General features: G+C 42.5%; 1 protein-coding gene across 2 annotated transcripts; it reads right to left on the bottom strand.

The window, feature by feature from the left end:
* LOC135247560 (thrombospondin-2-like) lies at positions 1 to 27,452 on the bottom strand. 2 transcript variants are annotated; one of them, XM_064321143.1, is made up of 22 exons: positions 26,612 to 27,452; positions 26,031 to 26,099; positions 24,700 to 25,250; positions 23,543 to 23,627; positions 17,775 to 17,977; positions 17,276 to 17,416; positions 17,091 to 17,184; positions 15,579 to 15,749; positions 13,642 to 13,818; positions 12,444 to 12,617; positions 11,752 to 11,879; positions 11,255 to 11,407; positions 9,368 to 9,586; positions 7,921 to 8,028; positions 7,527 to 7,686; positions 6,826 to 6,944; positions 6,328 to 6,562; positions 4,310 to 4,537; positions 3,556 to 3,827; positions 2,718 to 2,815; positions 2,463 to 2,602; positions 1 to 2,037 (listed from the first exon to the last, which is right to left on the bottom strand). In XM_064321143.1, exons 2-22 carry the CDS (start codon positions 26,092 to 26,094, stop codon positions 2,030 to 2,032), a joined length of 3,528 nt encoding a protein of 1,175 aa, XP_064177213.1. In that variant the 5' UTR covers positions 26,095 to 26,099; positions 26,612 to 27,452; the 3' UTR covers positions 1 to 2,029. The 2 variants fall into 2 exon arrangements, with proteins under 2 accessions (XP_064177213.1, XP_064177212.1); XM_064321142.1 differs by having other exon boundaries at positions 24,700 to 25,253; positions 26,612 to 27,226.

The following is a 27,452-nucleotide window of genomic DNA, read 5'->3' as shown; positions in this document are numbered from 1 at the left end:
TGTATGTATACAACCTTTATTTATGAAACAACATCATTTCCATTCATCAAGAACACATACAAGTGTTTGTTTGTTTTGTTTGTTTTGAAAACATAAATTTTAACAAGGTGTTGATCCGAAAACAAATTGTTTTTGAAAAAGGTAAAAAAAAAGAAAAGAAATTCATGCAAAACTGATAATATGAATACTAAACCATAAACCACATGAACATATATCTTGATAAAAAGATAATGGCTATGTTTACAAATTTGATTTCTGGAATCACAAGGGTGATATTAAGGGGGCCTCGGTTAATTTCTCAAAGAAAAAATGAAATAAAAAATTCAGGGGTGCTGCATTGAATGTACTGGACGTGTTGTTTTCATGTGAGGTACCTTATTTTTTATTATGTTGTAGGGTACAGGGTTCACCCAAAGTGATTTTCCCCAAATTTGGAGTATTGCCTTTTCCCTTGAAGGATTAGCATAAATAATAATAAATCAGAGATCAAGATTTTTTACGCCCTTGGAGGGCGCACTTGAAGTCTCTTTTCCATGCCTGATTTAAATTCCAATGAGTAATCTCCTATGATATCCTCAATACGCTTAATAAGTCAGAGTGATCTTGCGTTTTAGATTTATCCTTTGCATTCTCTCCCACTGCAGAGGTCATCACACATTGCGCGGGCACTTTGATCTAAACTCACGGTCTGATAGAACTCCACATGGGTTAAAATTAATAGTATTAACAATATTATATACCCCCCCCCCCCCCCCCGAATTGCTTGCTTAATTTGAGGAAATACATTTTAGCTTGTTCCTTTTTTATACAAAAGTTTTTAATCCCTGTTTTTAACATTTAGAAAATATTTTCTAAATACTAATGTAACGTTTCAATTACTTATTTTCAGATAAACCGTAGATACTGAAATCAAAATGCAAAAATCCAGGAGAAAATATACTTTAGACTTTATTTTAAAGATAACCAGTCAATGTATTTCAATTGTGAAATTCGTCTATGTAAACAAATAAATAATTATTTACAATCTTTGGCAAAAAAAAAAAACAAAACAAACAAAACACTGACTAAGAATGGAAGCAAAACAAATAATTTACAGACAAATTTATAATACAATCCTGAATATAAACATCTTCATCTCCCAGTTATAAAACAGTTTTTAATCAGAATAAAAATTGTGCAATCCCTTGGAAAATTGGGATTTACTGAAACACAAACAAAAAAGACAACTATAACAAAAAAGAACACTTTAATGGTCAGAATTCAAGAAGCCAGGAAACAGACTGGTAACGATTAAGAGCTCTTTGTGCAATTAAGCTGGAATGATGCAGTTTGGTTACAATGCAGAATACTCCCAATGAAGCAGAACTATCCTTGTGAAATGGAGTCTTGTGATTAGATCACATGACATGCATCCCAAATATCCCAACATTACTCTGTGAACTCAAGTCAACATGAGAATATGAACAAGAATAAATCACGTGAGGAATAAAAAAAGGTAATTTAGTAATACGTGGGAAAAAAAAAACTTGAAGAAAACATATAGAGTGGTCTTACAACTAAAAAAAAACCTATAAGTGGTTGACAATGTACAATTCATAATTCCTCCAGGCACATATTTGTTTGGATTGTGCACTTAATTTTTAGTTAATGGCATTCATAAGGCACACAAAGAAATATGATGGCCTTGCTTGTCTCAAGTTGTAAAATCTTACCTTCCCCTCAACACCCCTCCCTACAAACCCCACCCCTTCAACTGACAGGTAAAGCAGACATTAGCCCTGAGAACTCTGTATGGGTGGAGCTAAAGTAAAGTAACCTGGACTAACATGTGAGGATGTGGCTGATTTTGAGCAATTCTGCATCACTTTGGCATAGATGGATTGACCTCCAATTTGTTCAACATTTTTGTGGCAGATGTTTTGGGTATAGGAATATGGTAGGAAAACTGATCCTGGTTCTGTGCATGGAGGCTATCTGGGCATGGAAGCCGTCCATCCAGAGCCATCACCGCTTCCACACTGAGCGGAACTCAGTTATCTAAAAAAACAAAATCAAAAAGGGACAGATCCGTAAAACATTATAGCACAAAACTTTCATTTACCATTTTAATACCAATTTAATACCACTAACTGAGTATTGAGACTTTTGCTGTGGTGACATGGTGACAGTAGTTTATGCTATTGTACTGTTTTTTTCACGGGAATACAAAGTAGAGAAGAGGATTGAGAATGGATGAAGCCGTACTTGTAAACGAGAAGCACACTTCTTGAAGAAAAGAAAGAAAACGGAAATCTAAATGTTCCAAGCAATGAAAATGGTACTGATACTAAGGTGTAAGTGGACACTTTGATTTTCTAAGCACCGTTCCATTGCAGAATAAGTGAGGCCCGTGGCTCATCGGAGTTTGACTCATTTTTGATGTGGTGTGGAGATGCAGGGCCAACGACCGTACAGAAACTCACCTCTGCACTCGTATTTGAGGTCGGAGAAGTAAACTCGCTCCTGCGAGAAGACAAAAAGCCCTAGCCTTCCGCCCGCAAATGTCCTATCGTAGACGGGGCCCGAGTCGGCCATAATCTGCTTCCCCTCATAAACAACCACCCTGGAAGAAGAGAGAGAGTGAGAAAGAGGCTTATCTAAATCTGCTCTATTTACTTTCACAAACAAGGGAACCCATTTTAGATGGCAAAGCCGTTGCGATTCCGTGAGATGTGCACCTGATGAAGCCGGTCTTGGGTCTGTGTATCAGGTGCCATCTGTATGCGGTGTAGTCCTTCCAGCCAATGTTCTTGGGGTCATGCCAGAGGGTGCGAACCTAGATGCATCGCAAGCAAGAAAAATTATTCATGGGACTATGAGGAAACCCCCCCCCTCCACCTAAAGTTATACACGGGCTATAATTAGGCGCATAGCCACAGCCATTGTTTGCAAAAACGTTCATATAACCAGACTCAAAGCTAACTTGGATAACAGGAAAATACTTGCAGCCTTGGTAACAGGCAATTAAGAGACACTGTAAATGAATGCAATATGACCGACAGAACAGAAATAAACAATTGATTGTGAATAAATGTGCCAGTCGGCCTACTGATTGAAACCAGACCTCAGCTTGTTGAATGAATACATCTGAAGCCTGCAAAACCGGGTGACCAGGGAGAGCCTGCTATTTTTTGTTTTCACTTTATAATCAGCAATTCAGACCTAAGAACACCAGGTGAAGTGAGTTATCTGTGTAATCTGATCATTTGTGGTCTTCTACAGTCCCCTGTAATATGCCATCCAGTTCCATGAGGGTACTCAGACACCCAGGATGTGCAGCTGGGATGACTACTGGAGGCCACTGGCAGGACATGGATGAAGACTTCCTAACCCAGAGTGGCTGGGGGGAGGGGTGTGTGGATAATTGAAGGCCCAGCTTTCCTGCGCAGTGATGATAGGGTGAAACAACAGTGTGCTGTGTTTGCACTACCCTTCAGGATGATCTACCAACCCCAAATTAGACTAGTCTGACTGTTCGAATGCAGGGTAAGTGAGCTTGTGAGAACACCAGCCCACCTGCTGCTTGGTGTTGCCCGTGTGCCACAGGGCATTGCGGAGGTATTCGCCGGTGCCCGTGGTGGAGTTGACCACTTTGAGGGAGACGCCGGAGATGCCGAAGGCCTTGGAGGGCTTCTCCTCCCAGTAGGTCTGAGTGATCTGCTTCCACATCACCACATAGAACCTGCGGCTGGACTGGTACCCGAACACAAAGCCCGCGTAGTCGTCGTCCCGGTCCGTATTCACGTAAAACGTCCCACTGAAGTCCACTGCGTTGAATTCGTCGAACCCTGGGAGTTCGTGGAGAAGGGTGGGAGATGAGCAAAACAAATCAGACTACATCCATTCTCAGGGCCAGATTTAATCATACAGATTTCATTAGTGAGAGCCGTCAACTTTCAAAAGGCTATTTTTCTTACACATCTTCTTTTCTTACTTTGGTCTTAATTTCACTGACTGAAAAAGAATGCCTCCGACATGAAAATGGAATACACATGAAATGTTACAATTTTTTATACAAGATTAGGGACATTGCAAAACAGTTGACCATAGGCTACAGTAAAGTCAATTCACATTGATTAACTGAAGCTTGTGAACACAGCCAAGGAATTAGACATGTACACATTATACAGGGGTTCCCAGACCACTTTGTAATTTTTCCAAGAATGTGTAAACCAGACTCGTACAGCTTGTTTATGAGGACTCCTATGAACTCTTGAGGTCAGCGGACCCATATTGGGAGTCCTAGCACTTTTCAGTACCACTCACTCACCGACTGCAATTCCTGGGTCAGAGTTGGCAGTCTGCAGCAACTCCTTGCCCTGGTTGCGCACAACCCAGTTCGGATCAATCTGCGTGGTTCCCTTGGGGTCCAAGTGCACCATCTGGAACTTTCGGAAGTCGGTGATGCTGATTTCGCTGTTCTCCGGGCAAACATCAAAAATATCGGGGATGCTGTCGTTGTCAAAGTCGTCCTGGCAGGCATCACCCCGGCCGTCTCCTGAGGAGGGGTTCAGAGGGTCAGTCAACATGCTTCTTCACACTAGGAGCACTGTGCAACTATGCCAGTGTGTCATGTCCACTTCAAAGTATTTTGAAAGACTAAGGAGAAAACGTATGAAAATGTGCGGGGGGCTATAGTTGGCACCGGCATGGATTCGATACTATATCATGGGGCCCATCCAAGCACTAGATCAGTGCCTTGTTAGGACGAGGCACTGATCAGACCTCAGGTACTCTTTTTATGTGGATAGCGCCATGCAAGGAACATTGCCACTGCAGTGCCATGGACACACTCATCGATGAGCCTGAAACTATTTTCCACAATACCAGGCACAAATCACTACATCAGAGCTAGTACCAACTGAAAGAGAAGGCCATCTCACGCAGATGCTAACTAGTACTGTGTAGGCATGAACACTAGCTAGGAGGTCCTGATACAGCCATAACTTGAGGACTCCAGCTAGGAAGATCTATGCTATGGAGCTCAGCTTGCTGTCATGAGACGCACCTTTATTGACTGAGCCACTTTCTAATGAGAGAACAATGACGTTTCTAATGGGAAACATGCTTCCAAGTAACAATCCTTGGTATGTAGGTCTGTTCTGAATAATAATAAATCATTGGTTTGCTAAGGTGCGTGTCTGCTTCTAGTTCACCCAAAATGACTCGGAGCCTGTTGCTCAAAATATAGACATGTTTAAATCGCAAACATATCATCTGAGACCGCTCGTAAGTTCTGCTAACTGAGGGTGATCAGTGTGCTGGCCAAGGGCATTAGAGTGATCCCAGCGGTGGCAATATTCAGGGCCCCATAGATGCTGTTTCACAACGAAAGCAAACACTGGATTTGGATAAAGCCATTGTAAAATTCAGCTACACATTTTTGCGCAGCTGAATAAATTGACAGACTATGATAATTGATGCCACATGGCACAAAGCACTGTTTGTCTTAGCTAACTATTTGAGTATCCTTGGCTTAAAGGATACTTACAGAAATAAAATGCATTTAAGTGTAATCTCTTGAATTACAAACACACACAAGCTAGAATAATCATGGCTTACAGCAAAAAGAAATACATGCCATCTCTTTGCACGGTAACAAATTCCACCAATTCATGCCGCAGAACTTCCACAGAACCAAGAGCATATTAAAATCAGGTTCACCGCTGGGGTTTATCCAGCCAGCCAGCCACATGCGCACATGCCAATGTGCAGTAAACACTGTCCCATGTTACATCTGCTGCCACTCCTACATGTTTCTGCCATGCAGTGAACATGACAGCATTGTTGTGTATCTACCTGATTACCTGTGTGGAATGTACTGTAGGTAAGAGGCAGGAGGTCAGAACCTACCGCCGCTAGGATTCTCGTATCGCTGCCAAAATGTTTACCTGTAGTACACCAAAGTGGCACATGCCCCACAAAATAACATCCAACAATAAAACCTCTAACATAAGGTATTCATTTTTAGTGTGCAATAATTACTGCTAAATTACAAAGAAATCACTCAATAGTGATCCCATGGGGTCGAGCTAAACTGACTGCTATTAAAACTGGTTAAAACCCATTCATTCCTGACAGCACATTTTTGTATGACAATTATTTTCACCTCTATTCACATTCTGTATAAGTTTTGTCTCTGATAGGATTACAATATACAGCACGGAAAATGGAAAAAAAAAATGTTTTCATTTTCACATTTGGTTTTATGGCTTGTGAGCGTTTGGCAGGCATGTTTGTGAAGTGTTCTGCGATTAGCGTGAAACAGGGCCACTGAGCAGTGCTCACTGTTAGAGTCCAGCTGGTCTTCATTGGGCACCAGCCTGCAGTTGTCCCGGTCATCGGGTATCCCGTCATTGTCGTCGTCATGGTCGCAGGCGTCCCCTTTCCCGTCCTTGTCGTGGTCGGCCTGGTTGGCGTTGGCGATGTAGGGGCAGTTGTCCATGTTGTTCTGGTGGCCGTCCTCGTCGATGTCTTGGTTGTCGTCACACCGGTCTCCCACGAGGTCATTGTCTATGTCGGCCTACCGGGTGGAGGGTGGGGCACATCAAAAGATGTTTTGACCCTAATTCCAGAATATTTCACAGCCCCACAATTCAGCAGGTTTTCCAATTCTCTTTAAAATCACTGACGGACTTAGAGCAGACCATCACAGCTAATCCGGTTCAATAAATAATCATTTGAATCTGATTGATTGGTCTGGTTGAGACTGAATGTAAAATAGATAATTATTTTCAGATTTATGATTTATATTTTTGGCCACACCCATTCCGCCGCCCCCATTACCTGGTCTGCGTTGTGAACGAATGGGCAGTTGTCACACTGGTCACCAACGCCATCTAAATCAGTGTCCTTCTGGTCAGTATTGTAAACGTAGGGGCAGTTGTCCCGTTCATTCAGAATTTCTGAAGACAATAAAAAACATATACACACACACACACATTATTTATTTCCAAATGATTTATGTCTTACACTTTGAAATTACCCAATGGCCAATGTCTACATAATATATTTTTGACACAATCATTTTTTTCATTTATACAAATACCTCATAACAGTTACTAAGAGATACATAAAACACAGACACACACGCACACACACAGGGCGCTGCATGCAGGACTGAATTTTATTTCTGCATGACTTTCCACACTTCAGGAAAGTGATCCATCAAAGAGACAGTGGCAGAATGTGAGAGTGTTTGGACAAGTGCTGACTGGGAGGCAGACAGCATGTGTGCAGTGTGTATGTCCCCACATAAACATCGAAAATCACTGTCAGGCCCTTTCAAACACAGTTCTTTTTACTATCATTATTAGTCATCATCAATAGTAATCTCAAATGTGTCTCGCCCTTTCGAGGTATTTAGAAAAATTCTCAGCCCTCACCGAACACATTTAAATGAGCATTTTGCATGGGTGCTATTTGCAAGTAGTCGGCACGCAATAATGATTTCACAAACTATGGTTGTGAACATATGACTGATTTACCGTCTCCGTCGATATCGATGGCGCAGGCATCTCCCTCTCCATTGTTATCCGTGTCCGTCTGGGTGGGGTTGTGCTCGTACGGGCAGTTGTCACACTGATCGCCAACGTCATCCTTATCATAATCAAACTGCCTCGGGTTGTACTGCAAGGGACAGTTATCCTGAAGAAGGCACAAGGAGGGAAACCTAATCAGCCATTTCCAAAACAATGGCCACCCTTCGTTTCACAGGCACCGACAGGCAAGCCTTTGAGTTGACCTTTAAACGAATTTCCGGGGTTGTGGCTACCTGTGAAGATGACAGCAACAGCAAAAGACAGGTAGAAACAAAAGTGACATGAATTTGGCATTCATTACAATGTTTCGATCAGGGTGCAATGGTGTTGGTGCACTCACCCTGTCATCCAAGATGTCATCGTTGTCATCATCGTTATCACAGGCATCTCCTTGGCCATCGTTGTCAAAGTCTTCCTGCCCTGAGTTGGGCAGTTTAGGGCAGTTGTCCTGCAAAAGCAAAACATAAAATGTAACTATTCATTAATGTAAGTAATCATAAAGTATAATAAAGTAATCTATCACAGATGAGACATCATCTTAAACATTCCTCCAATTTCTGAATTCCTGAAACCATTTCATCACCAATTAAAGGCACTCAAAATGGCAGTCACTATCCCCAAGGTCTAAAATGTTTAATTTCAGTTATAATAAAATAAACCACACCACAGCTTCTCGCAAACTCTGAATTCTAATTTATGTTTGTGCCTTTCATTTTTCTCGTTCTGTTCATTTTCAGTTTCACTCTCCAACCAGTGCATTTAAACTTAACCTCATTTGTTGGATCATCTCTAGCCATTCACTTATTGGATAGATTATCTCCAGCCTTACTCTCATTGGCTAGAAGTCTGATGACTGACAATCAGCAGCTATAATATAAAGCTGTGGTGTTTGTGGATATGACTTCAGTTTTTGGCTAGGTATTTTCTCAGCATGATATTCAGAGGTTTCCCACTGAGAAAATGTGAGCACAACCACCTTTAGCCCACTCCGGTTCTCTGATTCTGTCAACACATTTGGCCTATCGAGTGCCTTGTAGTCAGCCTACACCTCTCTGTCAGTGTGATTTAATACTGATTGACTGACACGGTGGCTTTGGCCTGGGGGTTCGGGCAGTTTGGTGGCATGACCTCTGCATTCCTCTGATCTTTCAAACTGAGCACACCAATGCAGGTTCTGAAGGTCAGTACTGCTGTAGGGATTCTTAAAGCAACAGACAAATCTGCTGCGTGTAATCCACAATAGCAAAGTTTAAGACGGAAACTAGGAGCCCCTGAGCCAGTTCTGGTGTGAGTTTGTGGTTTGGTAATAACATTAAAAATACAACTTTGCCTGCCATTACCAAAAAAAGCAAGAAAAAAAAATAATAAACCAATTTTGTCAGAAAGAATTAACAACTCAATAGTCCATGTCCTCTAGGATAAGCGCATTGCCTTTTTAGTTCTATTTCAGGGGGCACACTACAATGCAATAAACTTAATTTACCCGTGCTGGTTTCATTGGGCACGAGCAATGTGTACAGAAGACTGTAAGATGTTTTACAGCCTCAGAATACTAGATTGTTGACCCTAAACTGTGAGGTAATCAGAGGTTTCCAGCCACAGGCTGTTTCTGTGTTTCTGATGTGCTTTTATCCTCTCTGCAGTCAATGAGCTGAGCCATCACGGCCACGGCGGCAGGGGAACGTACCCCCGACACAGAACAATTCTCTACTCTATGAAGTGAGGTCATACCTCCAGCCCTAAAGGGGGCGCTGTCTGATGGTGGCGGTTGAGTGGGAGGTCAGTACCTTCTTGCAGTGATAAGTGGCATTGGCGCCACAGACCAGGTCCTGGTTGGGCCAGCCGTCCAGGTCAAAGTCCTCGCCGCAGATGAAGCCGTCCCCGGCGTAGCCGATGCGACACTGGCACTTGTACATGGGGTCGCTGAAGTGGCTGATGTAGATGCAGTCGGCGTACTTGTGGCAGCTGTGCGTCTTATCCTTACAGGGATTCAGGGGCTCACACACCTGGAGAGGATGGGGAATAAACATGGAGAGAGAGAGAGAGAGAAGTAGATGAAGAGAGAAGAGTGAGTAAGATAAGAAAGAGGGATGAAGGAAAGGACGTAGGAGGAAAGCAGAAGCAGGGATGGAAGGAAAAGAGGAGGAGGACAAAAAAGAAAATTGAAAGATAAAGAGGCAAAAGAGGAGTATGGGAAATTGAATGATGCTGTCACATAATTGCCTTTATTGGTTCCTTGGCTTTCTTTATCAAGAAAGCAAATACAAGTATTTATAAAGCAATCAATGCAGCAATCAAAACTTTTTAAAATCTAGGATTCCCACTGCTGTGCCCTGATTTTCATTAAATTAGTTCCATTTTTAGCTCTCTTATTTCTGTACAAATATTTTGTCCTCAGACATTTGGACTGTGGTTCAAGAGCCAATGAGCCAAGAGCCAATCTGCTGCTTCAGTGATGTCACAATGACAAGAAAAACTGTTGTCGACGAAAACGGTCTGCTTCAGGCTAGTTGGCATAGTAATGGCATCACTTTCAGGAGATAGGAAAGCCCTCAGGCTTTAGCATTCCTCAGGTTTCAAGCTACAGTCAGTCTTTAAATCATACTCTGCTGGTTGGCTTCAGATTCAGAAATGTGTTTCAGTGTGTTATAACTGAAAAGGTCTTCCAATCCCCCAATCTCCCCTTTCCAAAAAAGAAAAATATTGTTGTTTTGAATATCTTTTCATCCAGGGCCAAATATTTTGGCTGGTATTTTTCCACATTTTTCCTTCAATGTTTCTCCTTCAACCTAAAAGGTGTTGCTGGTGAAAGTCTGTGTGGGGAGGGGGGGGGGGGTGTAGCCACATGGCAGGAAAAACTTCCAACATACTTTCATCTCATAGTCTTACTGAAGCTGCCCTTGCCACCGCTAACACCTCAAAGTGACACAGGAGACTACCATATCAGTTACATTGCTGTGGCCCTCATAAGAAACAAAAAAAGAAATAAAATATGACACATTTAGGCCAGCCTGTGAGGAACACATGTCTCTGCAGGCTGGATTCCAGATGAAGAGATAAATTATGGAGAAAGGCCATAATATGTCAATCAAAAAATAATAAAATCAGGCAACACAGAGCCAGGTTCACATGATTTTGTATGGAGGTTCCTCTGTGCATGATATCATTGTCCTGCCTTCCCACTCAAATGGGCAAGCCCCCAGACAACGGAATCAGCTCACCCCCCAGAAGAGATGTTACACTGAGGTCCTGAGACACTACGGTCATTAAAGGAACACCCAGTACCTTTTTTTTTAAAAAAAAAAGAGTAGGGTGTTAGCCCCGCTGTGCAGGTCACACTACCATAAATCTGTCTAGATCATATCTCCGACCACCTGGTAATTCCCCCTACATTTGATTGGCTATGCATTTCATTCCCACTTTGACTCCCTAGCTCCCAAGCTGGCCTACCTGGTTAAAGACAACCTGGTTTAAGATTTTTGACCTAAATGGTTGACCTAAACATGATTTTAAATGGATCCACAAACATTATTATTATTATTATTATTATTATTATTATTATTAGTTCAGCAAATATTTTAACATGGCAAATGTTGTCATTTAAGAGGTATGTAAAGAATGTTACTTGTGTAAGTCCCACTGGAAAAGGTAGGATCCGTGAAAAATTTCCCCACCTGCTTATTCTTCTTGGCAGCCTCTACTCCCATGCCGTACGGCTGGATCCCTTTGTACCTGGGCGGGCAGGGCAGGCAGTGGAAGCCGGGATCAGTGTTGATGCACTGCTGGACTCCGCCCACCTTGTGGCACAGGTCTGACACCATATCACACTATTGGAGCAAGGGGGCGGGGCATAGAGAGAGAGATGGAGAAAAGAGAGGGAGTTTTATAATGATTTTTCTCTGGAGAGAGAGAGAGAAAGAGAGAGAGGTGAGTCAGTTTCATTATAAAACATTTACTGTCTGGAACATGGAGCCCCTTCTGGCTCTCTCTGCTGCTCTATCTTTGGTACCAGTAAAAAGGCAGTATAAACACTCTGTAATTTTTGGTTTGCGATTGTTGTGCAATTAACATGGAATGTACACAGCTGGGCTCGTTATACATCATCATCACGTGTAACAGCTGTCAGCACCAGCCACTGTTCACGTTTCAGTATTCATGGACTCCACTTTACCTCGTTCACATCCTCACAGTGGGTGCCATTACCACGGTAACCCAAGGGGCACGGCCCACACGCCCAGGACCCATTGACACCGGTGCTGCACACCACACCAGCGAAGCATGGGTTCGAGAGGCAGCCATCTGTTAAAGACCCCACCCACCATCGCAAAAAAAAGAAACAAAAAAAAAACACACACAACAAACTCTTTAATCTTGCAATGTTATGCTAGACAACTGTCTTACTGATATTCTTAGTTTTTAAATTAATTCAAGTCAAAGATCTGTACCTAAGTGTGAAGTGCGTGTTTTGCTTGATTGTAAAAGTTTCCTCAATGCAAGAAATTTTAGATTTCGCACATAAGCTGAGCTAAAATTGCTTCTCAACTACAATAAGAACATTTCAGCATTCGAATCCTGCTCTAAGTTCACAGAACATGAGGAACACATGATGGGTGGAGCCATCATATGCTATTGCTGACTCATTGACTCTTTACTGGTTTAAACAAGATTGCAATCAACAGCATGTGACATCTCCGCCTGCTATAGACTCCCAGACTACCGTTTTTAGTGCTTTTGTGTAGAATCAGTCAAATTTTAGAAAAGACTGTGTAGCAGCTTCACAGGCCCATCTGAAGTACTCCCCAGGGCAGGCCTGGTGGGGGTGGAGGTGGGGTTTATGGTGCCACGGGGATGCCACGTTCTCACCGACAGGGCAGGCCTCCTGGTTGCAGAGATCATTGTCGGTGGGCTCCCCCAGACACCTCCTGCCCCCGTACTGAGGCTTGGGGCTGTTGCACAGCCGGGTTCGACTCTTCAGACCCCCGCCGCAAGTGGCCGAGCAGATCGCCCACGGTGACCAGGGACCCCAGCCGCCATCGACTGGACACGAACAGACGGGAAGGATGAAACGCGCGTCACAAGCCGCCAGGCTGCCAGCAAAGGTCAGAAATGTAGTGCAGACACTGAGGGACAATGGGTTTATAATCGGGTTTGACGTTTCGTATAGTATGCTGCTGTAGCACTTTTCGCACAGTTCCATTTCAGAAATCATCCAGCTGTATAATTGGTCTTAGATATTGGTCTGCATAATTGTCTGGGATTGAGTTGTCTGATAAGATGATAATAATAATAATAATAATAATAATAATAATAACAATTAGTAGTAGTAGTCTTTATTTAATAACTGTTTCTAACTTTGTGGCAGAATATTGGATGAAGTACTGCAGAATTTTACATATTATACATTTACTTCTGGAATATGTGCAATAGAAAACATTAGAAACCAATAATTGTACTTAAGTAAAATGTTAAAACACCAGTAAAGGCACCAAGCCATCAAGCCTGTACTTCTCTAATAAAGGGAACGTCCTGACAGTACACATCCGCCTCCTGAAATGCGCTCAATTTCTTCCTTATTTTCTGTACGGAAACTTGACCGAGTGCCAGAGCATTGTCTTTCACACAGCTGGACTGCTTTCTGAAGCAGGACTTGCCATCAGGCTACACTATCGCCGTCTCTGATGTCGATTTCAAATGGAACTGACATTTACACTTGGTGTCTCAGCGGAAGCTCCCTCCTCTCATTTACTGCTGCTGAATATTCGCCTTCTCAGCTCTGGTCACAAGAGTTCTGGAAAAAATGACCTCACCAGAGCACATGCACAGTCTCTCAAGTGTTTTTTTTTTTCTTTTCTTTTGGCTCAGAATCAGACCACGGCTCGGTCAGGAAGGCGAGCTGGAATGGGGATTTTTGGGAGTTGTTTCTAGGGCTGGGGTATTGCGGGTGATTCCTGTGGATGGGGTGTCACTGAGTAATCAGGCCTGCTCCACCGTGTCAGGTGCTGATTGAATTTGGAGAGAGTAGAGGAGGTGCAGTTTGTCCTCTCTGGGACACCATACTCACTAGGACAGGGCTCTGCCTCACAGCTCTGGGTATCTCTTCCATTGCCTTTGCAGTCCTTGCCCCCCCACTGTGGCACTGGGGCATTGCAGTGGCGGATTCGGGTGATCTGGCCCTCACCACACGTCACAGAGCACGATGACCACGGAGACCACAAGCTCCACCCACCGTCTTGGCGAACTGCGGCAGTCGGGCAGACAGAAACGTAAATGTCCAGCAGACAGACAAAGGCAGACAAGAAGACTCTAAAGTCAAGCAGCGAAAGACTGCAAACAGACAGACAGACAGAAATAAATGTGAAACAAAGACAAACAGAACAGCATCACGCATACAGACGTTAATGAAACGTAGAACAAAAAAGACAGACATCACGAACAGGCAGAGAGTCAGTAACGCACACTGACAAACTGAAAGACAGAAAACATTGTTATAGTCATTTGATATAACTTCACATATTTGGTACAGAGAGAAAAATGATAGAAATTAAATTTGATTATGGGTCTGCAAGTTAAATCATGAGTCAAACAAGAGAGATTTAGCCTTGGCTCCAAAGTGGGTCAACCACACCCTCACTGATCCATTTCATACTCCACCCAACCAAATGAGGGTTTCCCCATGGGGCCACACCCCCCACCCCACCCAATGAAAAGCTTTTATTCCTTTGAATCGTCTCACACACAGTCAATAACACACTCATTCATATACTCACTAATGCACGCATTCATTTTTATTGGCCCAGATAGGTTTTGTGTTTTTTTTGTGATATTTTATATACTGTATTTATAGACGTTTCTGACAACCTGCTGGCTTTACAACAGCAGTTATAGGGTACTGGCATCTTAACTCTAAAGCCCCATGTACAGCAACATCATTACTTCAGAGGTTGTACGCATGAATATTACCTGATTAATCTTCAAAAAACTATCCTTAATATTGGTTGAAAATATTTCCTATGATGCATTCATCCTGATACTGCTGCACTTATGGAAAGCCACAATACTACCAGCACAATGTAAAAATAATATTAATGTTTATAATTGTAAATAAATGCTATAACATTAATATGTTAATATTTACAGCCTTTGGAAACATAATAATATATGTGTAAATTGTGAAGTGTATTCTCTTGCTTTAGACCACACACTCCCAAACAACCATCCTGATAAACCCCGCAGGTAGTCACAAAACTCTTGATATTTGTTGTATTTCTATTTAATGAACATACTGACTGCCATGATATGATATGTTGCGTCATAACAACATTTTCTGTAAGCTTGTATGTAGAGACATTAGGTGCACACATGCTCATACACACGTTTGGCAGATGTTCTCCCACCTTTGTTTTGTAAGATCTTCACTGTTTTCCCTCTCAGCTGTTAATCATTCATCCAATTTTACGATGACTGGTGATAATACATATGTCAATCTATCAAAGTTCTTAATCTGGGTAGCCCATGTGGGCTATGAGCCCGAGAAGTTTATTCCTAACCTCTCAGGAAGGAGGCCCAAATTCTGAACTGATGGCAGGGGAGGAGTCGTTTTAAGCCCCCTCAAATATAATCATGTCCGAATGCAAGTAGCCTTTAAAGAGTGTGAAGCGGTCATTTGACCACATACTGTTTCTAAGTATTAATATTTAACTGGTGTAAACCTGATGTAAAATGTGTAAAACTATGATTAAAAAAAAAAACTGCTTTAGTGCATGGCGTACAATGCTCCTTGTCTTTGTACATCTGTCAGAAGAACAATAACTCAGTGATGTAGTGATGTCATAACAAGCAATTACTCCATGCCATAACTATAAGACACTACTTCCCAGGGTGCACCTCTGGGAATGGATGGCCGTGTTTGTTGCTTGTGAGCAGTTTCTTTGCATGAGTCTGGACAGAGCAGGATACAGGTGAGGTCACGACAAAGGAAGTGATGCAACAGGGACTCACCGCGGCTGTCGCATTTCCCCAGACTGCACCTGCGGGTCTGGATGGAGGGGCCCGCGCAGGGGTTGCTGGCGTCGTCGCAGGACCGCCCTCTCTGCTGAGTGCCTGTGCCGCAGGTGACCGTGCACTCGGTCCACTCCGACCAGGGGGACCAGCCGTCCTCGCTGTCCATCGCTGATCGTGTGCGGGGCGACGAACGGAAACGCGGACGCGCAGGGGAATCCGGTCGTAGGCGCGCAGACGCAGGCACGCGCATGGGCACGGGCACAGACGGACACGCAGAGACATGAACACACAGACGCGAAGGCATGTCAGAGACAGGCAGGGGCACAGGGCGCTCACTTTTCCTAATCCAAACCAGAAAAGATCTGAGCTTCTCATCTGTCATCACGCTGGACTGGTGCCCATTTCCCCAATCTCTGTACACTGTCATCACTTCGGGGGGACTTTAGACAGAACCAATCAAAACTAAGATTGTCTAGCAGCTAGCAGTGCCTAGCTGAAGCACCCAGACCAAGGTTTAATAGCCATGCAGTTACTGTGGCCCTTCTGGACCAAGGCTTAATACCCCTGAAGTGGCCATGACTCACCAGTTATTTCTGTCTTGAAAGAGTTACCGTATGATGCTCACTGTTTTTACATATTTTTACATTTACATTTAGCATATTTATACAGCTGGGAAATTTTACCACAGCACCTGAGATGAGGGTAAAGACCAATAGTCTAGTGATCTGACCCACCTTCAACAACATATTTACAGTTCTGTCCTCATGCATAATGCATAAACAAGAGAGAAGAAAGGAAAGAAAGGAAGAGACGTGCTTGTTGTTTTAGAGCAGAATTTTAGGAGGAAGATTACTCGTTTTCAACCCATCATGACCACTTCAGAGCAGGGCTGAACCCAGAATTTCACAATAATCTTAAAAGGACAGAGTGGTTAACCCTTAAGAACACATTGGCATTTACTGTAAAAAACTACTTCCTGTTATTATATCTCAATAAACAGGGAGGGTCATTCATTCCACTTTGGATGGGTCTTGAAAAACACACATCTGGAAAAGAAATGATGCTCTCTATTAGAGGAAGATGTTATTTACAGACCCATATGTATTTGTTGGCATCTGCCACTCAAACTAAAATGAGGTCTTAAAACATCCCAAAAGGTTGATGAATAATGATAGGCAATTATGAGACTAAAACAAGCATTGAGACTGGGGAGAAAGGCTCTAAAACAGAGATGACCTAATAAGGACATAGACAGGCCAAATGATGGGTGGTTAATGGTCTAAATCAGGCCAAAGCAGGGATGACGAACAGCTTAAAACAGGCCGAAAAGCAGGCAGTTAAGTGAAAAAGAAATAAAACACCACAGAACATCTGTGAATAAAACAGGCCTAATGATGGGTGAACAAGGACCTAAAACAGACCAAAAGCTGGGTGAACAAGGACCCAAAACAGGCTAAAAGATGGGCAAACAAGGACCAAAAACCGACCAAAAGATGGCTAAATACTCACGGAGGCATACAGGGCAGCACTCCCCGTCAATGAAGGATGGACTGGCACAGGAAACAGCGGGACAGGATATCTGACGACACACCACCTTTGCCTCCTGTGAAAGAATGCCATTTTAATTTGCACACCCAGGAGATATAGCGCAATGCATACCGTAACCACAATGCTGAACGCATGCCCTGTATCACCTGACAGGTGCACTTAGTGCAGCTGTCCACAATCCATTCCTCCTTGTCTTCAAACAGTCGGCCGTCCTGCCAGCACATTTGCTGTTCTTTGGGGTTCTTCATCTTGGACAGAGCCTCACGCATGGCATTATTCTCCTCTGTCTGAGAGAACACACACACACACACACACCACACACAGTGGTTACCAAAGGGTTTTCCTGTAGATTTTCTCTTTCCAGAATTAGTTGTATGTGACTAAACGTAGAGCATGACTCGCAGTTTAAATGCTGTAGCCACATCCCCTTTCATTACTTTCATTACAATTATTAGTGAGTCTTGCGTGAGTTACTTCTGAATGCTCTAACTTTACTGTGGTTTGGGGTATTGCGAATGTTGAACGACATGAATGTGACTTTGCCAGTTTTTGTGTGCACCAGTGGTCAAGACTTTATATTGTGGAGAGGGTGTGGCCTGCCATCAGAGGCGTGGCCTGTTGCTGGGGGAGGAGTCGAGGACTCACCACTTTCTGCAGGCCATCCATGAGATTGCCCACAACGGTTCGGAGGCCCTTGAGCTGCTGGAACAGGCTTGTGAGCTCCTCGCACGAGCGCTCGCACATCATGTCTGCTCCCCCCTGGGGGGCGTCCGTCTTTTGGCCGATGAGGTTGGTGGCGATGGAGGAGCCCACGTCCTCCCCGCTCTCACTCACTATGTTTTCTTCCTCTGAACAGAAGAGGGGGAAAGGGGGGGGCACACAAGCCGTTTAAGTCACAATGGATTAGGGATCAATACTTTTCACAATATCAAATAAAACATTTTCCCAGGAAAAGGTGTATGCTGTCCTGGGAATCCCCAGAAACTGGGCTTGTTTTTAAGGCATAAGCTACCAGTAAAAATATGTTGGTCACATTTCAATAAGGATTAAATAAAACAAGGAAAAATATGCATAAACCTATGGGTTTCCAACATGACCATGTACTTAAAGAACACCATTTCAACTAAATTTGTTAAACTAAGTAACCCGCATTACAATAAGCCATCAGAATAAGTTGAGACGGAAGCCATCTTCTGTTACAGTTAAAGTTGCATGGTGGTGTGAGGATAAGCCATACAATCTTAAATAGTAATCCACCACTCAAAGTTCACATTACAGACTGTTTCTTTATTTTATTTTTCAACACTTGAAATACGTTCTAAGCATTAATTAGGTCAGTGGGATCAATAAAAAATTATGATATTGATTTTGTTGACTTCCCAAATTTGTAGACTAAGGCCTACGTGCTCTTGCATTATAACATAATAGGCTATAGCCTATACAATGTTTGAGATATGCATGTGCAAAAAAAATAAAAATAAAAATAATATATATATATATATATATATATATATATATATATATATATATAATAAAATATAACAAATTGGTCCATAACAATTACAAAATAAACTTTGGCCTATTACAAATAAAACAGATGTCTCTCTAAATAAAACAAAATAGACATTGGCCAATATGCTAAATAAAATAAAATGGACATAGGCCTGTAATAACTTGCATAGCTTTTTTTCCTTTGGAAATACACTTAAAAAAGCAGTCTGCATTGATGGTCTCAGCAGTTAAGAGATTTCTAATCTCTGTATGAAATTGTCCACAGATAGAAAGTTTTTTGGGACTAGAGGGAAAAGGCTACTCTGTGGAAGGGGGGTGGTGGTAGTTGTGATCTGCCTTGTGATGCCCAGGCCTGAGGATGTTTAATCCATGCTAAAGGAGACAAAGGTCCGTTTAGCGTCAATGTTCCAGAGTTCCGCGGATCTGTGAAACGACCCCTCAGAGGGAAGATGAGAGCCGGCTGCATTCCTGAGCCTATCAGACCAGGGAGGGAAGGGGAGGACCTAAAACATGGCTTATTGTTTTTGGCACGCTAATGGAAAAAGAAAAACAGCTGGGTGGCTGTTTTGAGTGATGAGAAAACCAGGCCGTCTGCCATAAATCTGCTTCAGCTCCCGTTAGATGTGCGTACTTCAGACGACTCAAGGAAACCTGCTTGTTTCTGATTTTTTACACGTTACAAAACCAGCCTTCATCAAATGAGACACCTTCACTGGAGCTCAGCGAGCCTGCTCGCTTATTTTTACTGTTCGTGGAAGACATTTCACGTTTTTTAAAGCGCTACCGCAGAGCTAAACACAAGGGAAGGCTCTCATGTTACCAGGAGATTAAATCATTACAACATTCAAACTCAGCACATGGGCGGAGACTAGACTTGTTACTGAGTCTCAGAGACAGGATTCAAGATACCTTTCTTTAAAAAAAAAAAAAAAAGTTAGCAAATGTTTCTTTGCATCAAAGTGGGTTTTAGTGTCAGCTCTGAGAAGTCTGCGGGGTGTATCTGAGGTAAACATCAGTGATCAAATTAGCATTCTGCCCTCATTAAACAAGCAGAGGTTGGCAGAGGCCACAGTTCATGACCTTTACAGTTGACGGGTTGGAATAGGGAAGTATACCATATCCACAAACATGTAAACACACACAGATGGGTCTCTGATTTTCTGCAGTTTCAACCGTTAGGCAGTTGACGCCGGGAGCTCCACGTATGCAAGGCAGTAATCTGGGTTCCAGACCGACCAGGAAGTGAGCGTGCTCTGTTGCCCTTCTGTCTCAGAGACACTGCTGTAGGTCCTGTTTTGGACCGGGGTTTGGGGGCGTGTTTGGAAAAGGCAGCCCAGTGTGGTCTGAGGAAGAAATTTACAGCACCTTTGCCCCATGAGGTTCATACTTGTGGGAGCAACTAAATCTGGATTGCTCAGGGGAAATACCTAAGTCATCAGCACAGGACTGCAGTGGTGGGAAAGGTGGTGCTAATGTTACTGGGATAGGATTGCGAACATGGATACATTAGACTGTCAATACTCTCTAGTAAGGCCTTGAGTGCTTCCTTATTATTTTAGTGGTTCAGTGGTATGACAAAGGGAATCTCAAAGGAGCCAGCAAACATAAGTATTCAGCCATTTATGGCTAACCAGTATAGGCTGGTCTTCACTAAGTGATAGTGAGCACTGTTATTGTGTAATATATCATCAACTTCTTTGGGGACTAACTAGACATAATGAACACATGGCTCTCTTCCCCATTTACATGACTGCTCCACTCATACATAAAGTTCTAACAATATCCTGGTATCCTCTTGTCAGTGTAGATACGCAGAACTCTAATATCACACCACACATTCTTTTAAGATAATCTGTAATTAATTTGCCAGAGGAAATTCATGTTTGTAAAATGTAATCCACCAAGTACTGTAGACACTAGCCCATTGTATGATGAGGATCCCGGTTAAGCTATACAACTGTGAAATGTTCAGTTTTAATTCAGCTTAATTGAATTTATAAGGGTCCACACAGGATAAACAGTACTCTACCTGTGTAAAATTTACTCTATTACAGGTCACTTAAAGTGAAATTGCACTTTATAACACCTCTGCTTCTCATGACTGATATTGTCCTTCTAATGATAGTGTCACCCTTAATTTTTTGATTATTTATTTCATTTTAAATGCCCAACGTTAGAAAGAAAGACCTATTTTCTTTAAGCGCAAGTCCACATAGTTGCATGGTTTCCGGTTTTTTCTTCTTAAATTTCGTTTCGCGGCAAAATCGAGAAGAAGTGAATCAAAACATTCCGTTAACTTAGCGTTGAAATCGAACAAACTGACGTTCTTTTGTTTGATGCGATATTGGTGTAATAATGAGGTGCATTGTACCCAGTTGTTATAATGCCCCCATTAAACTTGCCTTGAAAGCACATTTTCATAGTTTTCCATGCGATGCAATTTTGTGCCAGACATTGCTGGATGTAATCAGACACCCCAACATAACAGCCAAAGAAGTTTGCAACCGAGGACTAATGCAGCGACCACTTGAAGCCACCGACTACCAAGGCCTGGAGCTGTACCCACCATTTTCCCATCGTTGGTCGAACCGCTCAAAGTAGGTACTAAGCGGGCTGGCTAACGCTATCACGTCTGAGATACATAGGATGTCTACGGTAACAGTTAGACAGCTTGCTGGCTGTTGTTATAGGGTTGCCACCATCCATTTATTTCATCCTCAGACATTTTCGGTTTCGCTAGCTAGTAGTAATACAACACTATTTCTACGTCCAACCTACTGTTATTGCCTGCACGCCCACATCAGAAGTCGAGCAATGATATGCATCCTCCAGTTCGACACTAAACTGCCTGGGTCTACTTCCTGCATTTGTAAAGGAAAACAACAAAACAGCATAAAATATTAACACAATGAAATACCTAATCGAAAAATGAAGGGCAACACATTCATTAGAAGAACAATATCAGTCATGAGAAGCAGAAGTGTTATAAAGTGCAATTCCCCATTAACACTGAATATTTTGTCTAAGTTATTATGGTAAATTTGCACTAAGCAAACACAAGACTCATTTTGGCAGGGCCTTAACTGTTTGCCAGCCAGAACAGGTGTAAACCAGATGAAGCACATTTCATATGGATAGAGGACTCCACATCACATCAGAAATTATGTTCCATCTTTAAACAGAGAAATGCATTTAGCAAATCTATTCTTAGACTTATAATATCATGAAATACTGAGTAGAGCCTTTCTTGACTGGAAAAGCCCCTTGCCTGACAATTTAAATTACTTGAGGTCAAAAAACAATTTACTCAAAAAATGTAAGCTTCTTTGAAGGAATGCACAAGACAGAAAAGGAAAAGAAGACTCTATCTAAAGCAACATATCTTGCAACTGTTTTCAATTAATTTCTGGCTAAATCTCACCCTGTTTGGCCCTTTTTTGTCAGAATTATAAATTGGCATTCCTGATGGCATTATAAATGCCGGTTTCCAGACTGTGACATCAGTGCAGAGGAACGCTGAACCTCTTTTCCAGTTCAGCTCTCCCCCGCTCTGATTCACTGCTTGAAAGAACCCAGCTTCTTCCCCAGCCTGGTATGGTGGGTGGGCCAGAGTTACAGGTTAGAGCTCCATCAGCTACATCCTGCTGTCGCCAGACACAATTGGTTTTGTCTTGCCAGTTCTTGGGTGGATTCCTGGTTACAGGTATATAAAATTTTCTTCTGACATCATTGCAGGTACCCAAAGGCTCTTGGCATATGGGTGAGGATAATTGTGACCTTTTAACAGAAGAAGCCCTGAGTAGTTGAGTCCAGTGAAAAACGATTTCTGCATTGCATCCTCATCCAGTCATCTCACGCCCCATGACAACATGGGCAGGGCAAACGTGCAGTTACAAGCAGCCAATAACAGGCAGCACCCAAAAATGACCTCATTGTCACCCACTGCGAAGCAGCTGAGAGTATAACCATGGAGACCACAAAACTTCTTTTGTGTAATTCTTCATCCTCAGCAAATCAGAAGAGTGCACAGAGCCAGGAAAAACTAAGATAGACATCTGTGCATTTCTCTCCCTCTGCACATCTACTGATCTTATTCCAATGGTATCAACAGTACCATTTCCTCAAAACAAACAAAAAATAAATACATGAAATAAAAATTATGCAATGTGGTCAAGATACTTCTGGATCTGAAATACCTGGATTCTGACATTCTGAGGCCCAGTTAAAGAAATGAGATGGACAAAATGGAATGGGTGTGTGTGTGTGTGTGTGCGTGTGCGTGCATGCATGTGCCTGTGCATGTGTGTGCCTATGTGCATGCGTGTGTGTGTGTGCTCTGAATCTGGCGTCTGTTTTAAGATATTTACATTAGTTTATCCATAAAGAGAACCAACCACCAACCGCTAAGTCCTTCCATATGAGACAGAAAGGCTGTAATTCTGCTGTCTGCTGAAGGACTGCTGACTGTGCAATCTCAGGGTGAGGTGATGTCATTGAGAGAACCTAAGCACTGCTCACACAAGGCTTGATTGCCAGTGCAAAGAAAGTAATTCAGTGTTTCAAAGAAGACAGGATATCTCCCACTCCTTGCCACTTTGACATTACGGCAGTATTGGGAAACTTGTTAGAAGTTGAAAGAAGCCTCAGAAGTCTGAATTCACAAGCGTGGCTGCCACAAAACACTGCTTGTTCTGTACTACAATGTTCCACAATAGCACTCAGTGTTATTTTGGATTTTTATAAAACATTATAATCTGGTCCTAAGCAAGTGAATCTATTTGTTTCATTATGGCACAACTGCCAAATTTTATAGTTGGTATCTGCTGGTGACCATTGCCGTTCATATCTATAGAAATCAAATAGTGGCATGTTTACGGGGTTGCCACTTGGCTGACCCTTACCTTGCTTGGCGACCTCACAGCCCCGCCCCCTGAGAATATCTTCCAATGCCGTGTCAAAGATGAAGAGCACATTCTGGAGAAGGCCCTGGAAGAACATCGAGAGAGCAGCTGTTAGCCACTGGTACTGAAGTGACAATGGCTGGACATGCCGAAACACACCCAACCCTCAGCTAAAGCGACTTACATGCTCAATATCTATGGGAAAGGGGCATGGCTAATGGCTTGCCTTAAACACTGCCTGGAGACTGGGCTATTCAATCCTCTGAGCTATAAAGTACACCTAGCTTACAGCTGCTAGGATTGGAAAATATTTTCATCTCCAATAAATCCTTTCCAAAGGAAGATGATGAGCTCTTTCAAAATTCTGTTTTATTATTTAGCAAAATTTTATTTAACGAAGCAATAAACTGGGGGATTGGACATTTTCCAGTTAAATCAACAAAAGCAACAAAATGTGACCTTATGTTCCGCATAGAACACAGAAACATGGGTAGCATCTCAAGCAGCTTCAGTCATTAAAAGTTAAAGCAGTTTGCCTCAATGTAACATAACTGAAGGGGTGACAGTAAGCTAACATAGTGAATTATTCCATGCCATTAAACCATGAACAAATATTGGCAATATTCCATACACGAGACACAGATTTTATATTACAAGAAGGAACCTGTTGAATTCACATAATTTGGAATTTGCATTTCTCCCTAAATGCAATACACTACTTAGGTCTACCATAGTCTACGAATATATACATGCTTTCTAAGCTTCAAACTCACAGTCTGGTCCTTGTATCCTTCTTCATGGCTTTTTATTCAGTGGCACTCATTACAGAAATTCTGACAGTGACTTTAATGAATAAAAGTAACAACAATATTGAGCAAAGCACCTCACAAGAGAACCATATCAAAGAAGAGGCAGGTGGGTGCGGCTTCATTCTAAGGGAATTCAAGCAAGCTTTCAGATTTCCAAGTCCAAAATCCACTTAACCAGCAACGACATTGTCTAATGCTGCCAGTAGCCTTATATCACCTTCAATGGCTTAAATTATTTTACATGACAAAATGGCAGGTCTTGACCCACAGTTGGGAACCAGTGGCCTAATCACAGCGTGATTCCTAAATCTAGCTCAACCTCCCCGCCCATTATTCCCCTTCTCTCACCCGGTAGTGGCTCTCTCGGGTCGCCCCCTTGGCGAGGTACATGCTGCTGCCCTCTGCGCGAAGGTTTTCGTAGAACGGCTCGTCCAAGATGAAGCCATCGACGAGGCTACAGCCCACATACAGGTTGGCATTCTCGCCGTGCACGTGAAGCGTGATGTTCTTCCACTGCGAGTCCGACAGGTCCACGTCCTCGAAGGACACCACGTTCTGCGAGCCGTCCATCCAGTACACCAGGTCCAGGGTGTTTGTGCGGCCATTGGACACAATCTCCAACTGTCGACGGTCACCAGGCCCCTCCAGGCTCAGCAGGGTGCCCCGTGAGCCGCGGTCCTGGCGCATCGTAGCCAAAAACACGAAACCTTCGTTGTTCTGCACCTGCCGCAGGATCTGGCGAAGCACTGGCATGCTCACCGTCGGAAGCTGGTCGAATCGGATGAAGCGGTAGGCCGGCGTGTCAGGGTCATGACCTCTAAAGAGCTTGGCGCCGACGGTCTTGCGCGTGATTTGGCTAACCTCGAAGAGGTCGAACACTGTTTCATCTTCCACCTCTCCTTCTGACAGCAATGAGGAGGGAAGAGGAGGGGCAAATGTTGAAAACATAATGACAAATCTGGGTGAAACCACGACTGAGAGCTTTCATTAATCAGTTTCCTTAAAACTTCTCAGCCCTTTATACACACATACTGTACAGTGTTGCTTGTTTGAAATGGCCCTGGAAAACCCATCCCTAACAGAAAAGCCACATCTTTCCTGGGGGCTAGTTTCCCCAGGATTCAATCAAAGCTGCCAAAAACAACAGACTAAGTGACTTTCCCTTTTAATATGTTTTGACAAGTATGTTTAAATCCAGGATTGTTTTCAAATGTAATAAAAATATATTAATTGCAATACTGCACTTGCTTTTCACTGCAGTGGAAATACTTGTTTATTGCTGATTGCAGCAATAAACAAGTAATGATACCTCTTCTGAATTCTCTACAAACTTGAGCAGTACAAAGTTTAGAATTAAATGGAAATTAACTTCCAAAATTCTAAGTGTTCTAGATTATTACTATATTACTTTCAAATTAATTTGTATCTTATATAATAAACCCCACAGCTACACCTACTTAACTTTCAGCTCCATTTTTCTTTCAAGTGACGTTTTCGAAAATTACACTGGAAATTACAATACAAGCGCTTTAATTTCTATGTATCTTAATTTGCACAGTATGGCAGCATATAATCCATTATATATTTATTATTAATGACTTGGAATGATAAGTTAAGACATGGTTGTCGCAGACCAATCAAGATTGTTTTAAATGTGCGACACGTGCGGGGATAATTACCTTCAGTAAGGGCAGAAACGCACAGAAACAGAACTGGCAACCAAAAAGGACTTCTAAGAATCATGGCTCCTTGAAACACACACACACACACACAAAATTACTGTAAATGGCTGCAATTATCCGCACATCCCTCAAATTGGTAAAATGTATTACACCTCGAATAATACAAAAAATCTGTTTTCATTTTCCTGCAAGTGAAGTAACTGTATGCAGAATGGTGCACCAGCAAATGCTGAATCTGAATAAGCACGTTGTCAATAATATTTGTATTTGCTGAATTTCTCAGCATTAGACAACAGGATACTAAAAAGGTCATCAAATAATCAGTCACTGTAGCCATGTCAGTTACAAAAATACACACAATTTCTCGGAGAAAAAATAAACCGTATAATACAAAGTTTTCATAATTACAATTCTCATAGATTAATGCAGTAAACGGACCTAATCCAGCACACGACGGTATAGCCTAAATTGATAAATCAGGAAGCGACACGATCTGTGCTTTTAAAAATTATAATTAAAAAGTTGCAATTAAACAAAAACATGTTTTGTAACAAACTTTTAAAAAGTTAAAAACCTACCTGCTTCGAAGGTACCGTCCTTGGACAATCGGATTTAAATATCCACCGATAATAAGAAATCCTGGAGAAAACGATATTCTTGCAATATTACAAAAATATTCGGAAAAATAATTTAAAAAACAAAAACAATGTAGCACCAACACGCAGTAGAAAAAAGGAGGAACAGATCCACACCCGTGTGGATGTCTGGGGTGTTAATGGCATCAAGAGCATCTGGTTACGCCCTTATATACCGTTTAGCAGGACGCTGTCAATCAGGTTTCAGATGGAGACTCGCGCGAAGAAATTACTGCAGCCCCCTTATGGCAAAGTGACTGTTATATGTAATAACTGTCATCTGCATCTTTTTTTCATAATAAAATGTCCAGTGTTTATTTAGCCCTACAAGAGTAGCTACATATGGTCCGACTGTAGACCAAAGCAGGACTATATGTATGTCGTAAGAGTGAATTTAACACTGGAGATTTTACTGCGGTTGGCGCTAAACTTTTTTCTGTTCGAATATTTTAGAAGTTACGAATAGAAATATTGACAGAGACGCGGGGTGGGGGCTGTTGGAGTGAGAGCAGCCCCGCGTTCGCTTCTTAAGATCAAAGCCGAGGTAAATCCAAAGGAGTCTTAACATATACTGTTACGTTCTTCTCCATACTCGCTGGCATCACGTCCATGACATTGCCCTGGAGGTAATGCGTACGGGAAAGGTTGGAGCACGCCTGGAACTCAGCACAGGTTATGGGATTGACGATTTAGGTTGAACAGAGTTAGGTTATCTCAGGTTAAGGGGACACAGATTGACCGCATAGCTGTACAATTAGCCTACCACATACGTCGAATTCCGCAG

The sequence above is a fragment of the Anguilla rostrata genome, chromosome 2 (assembly GCF_018555375.3).
Source record: "Anguilla rostrata isolate EN2019 chromosome 2, ASM1855537v3, whole genome shotgun sequence".
In the NCBI taxonomy this organism is placed as follows: domain Eukaryota; kingdom Metazoa; phylum Chordata; class Actinopteri; order Anguilliformes; family Anguillidae; genus Anguilla; species Anguilla rostrata.
Note: the sequence above shows the minus strand (reverse complement) of the source record. Positions and strands in the feature narration are given on the sequence as shown.

Coding starts and splice junctions, on each gene's coding strand:
- LOC135247560 (XM_064321142.1), bottom strand. CDS start 26,094: ATGATTCTTAGAAGTCCTTTTTGGTTGCCAGTTCTGTTTCTGTGCGTT. Junction 17,185..17,275: donor GCACTAAGTGCACCTGTCAG/GTGATACAGGGC, acceptor ATTCTTTCACAG/GAGGCAAAGGTGGTGTGTCG. Junction 12,618..13,641: donor TGAGGCAGAGCCCTGTCCTA/GTGAGTATGGTG, acceptor GTTCGTGTCCAG/TCGATGGCGGCTGGGGTCCC.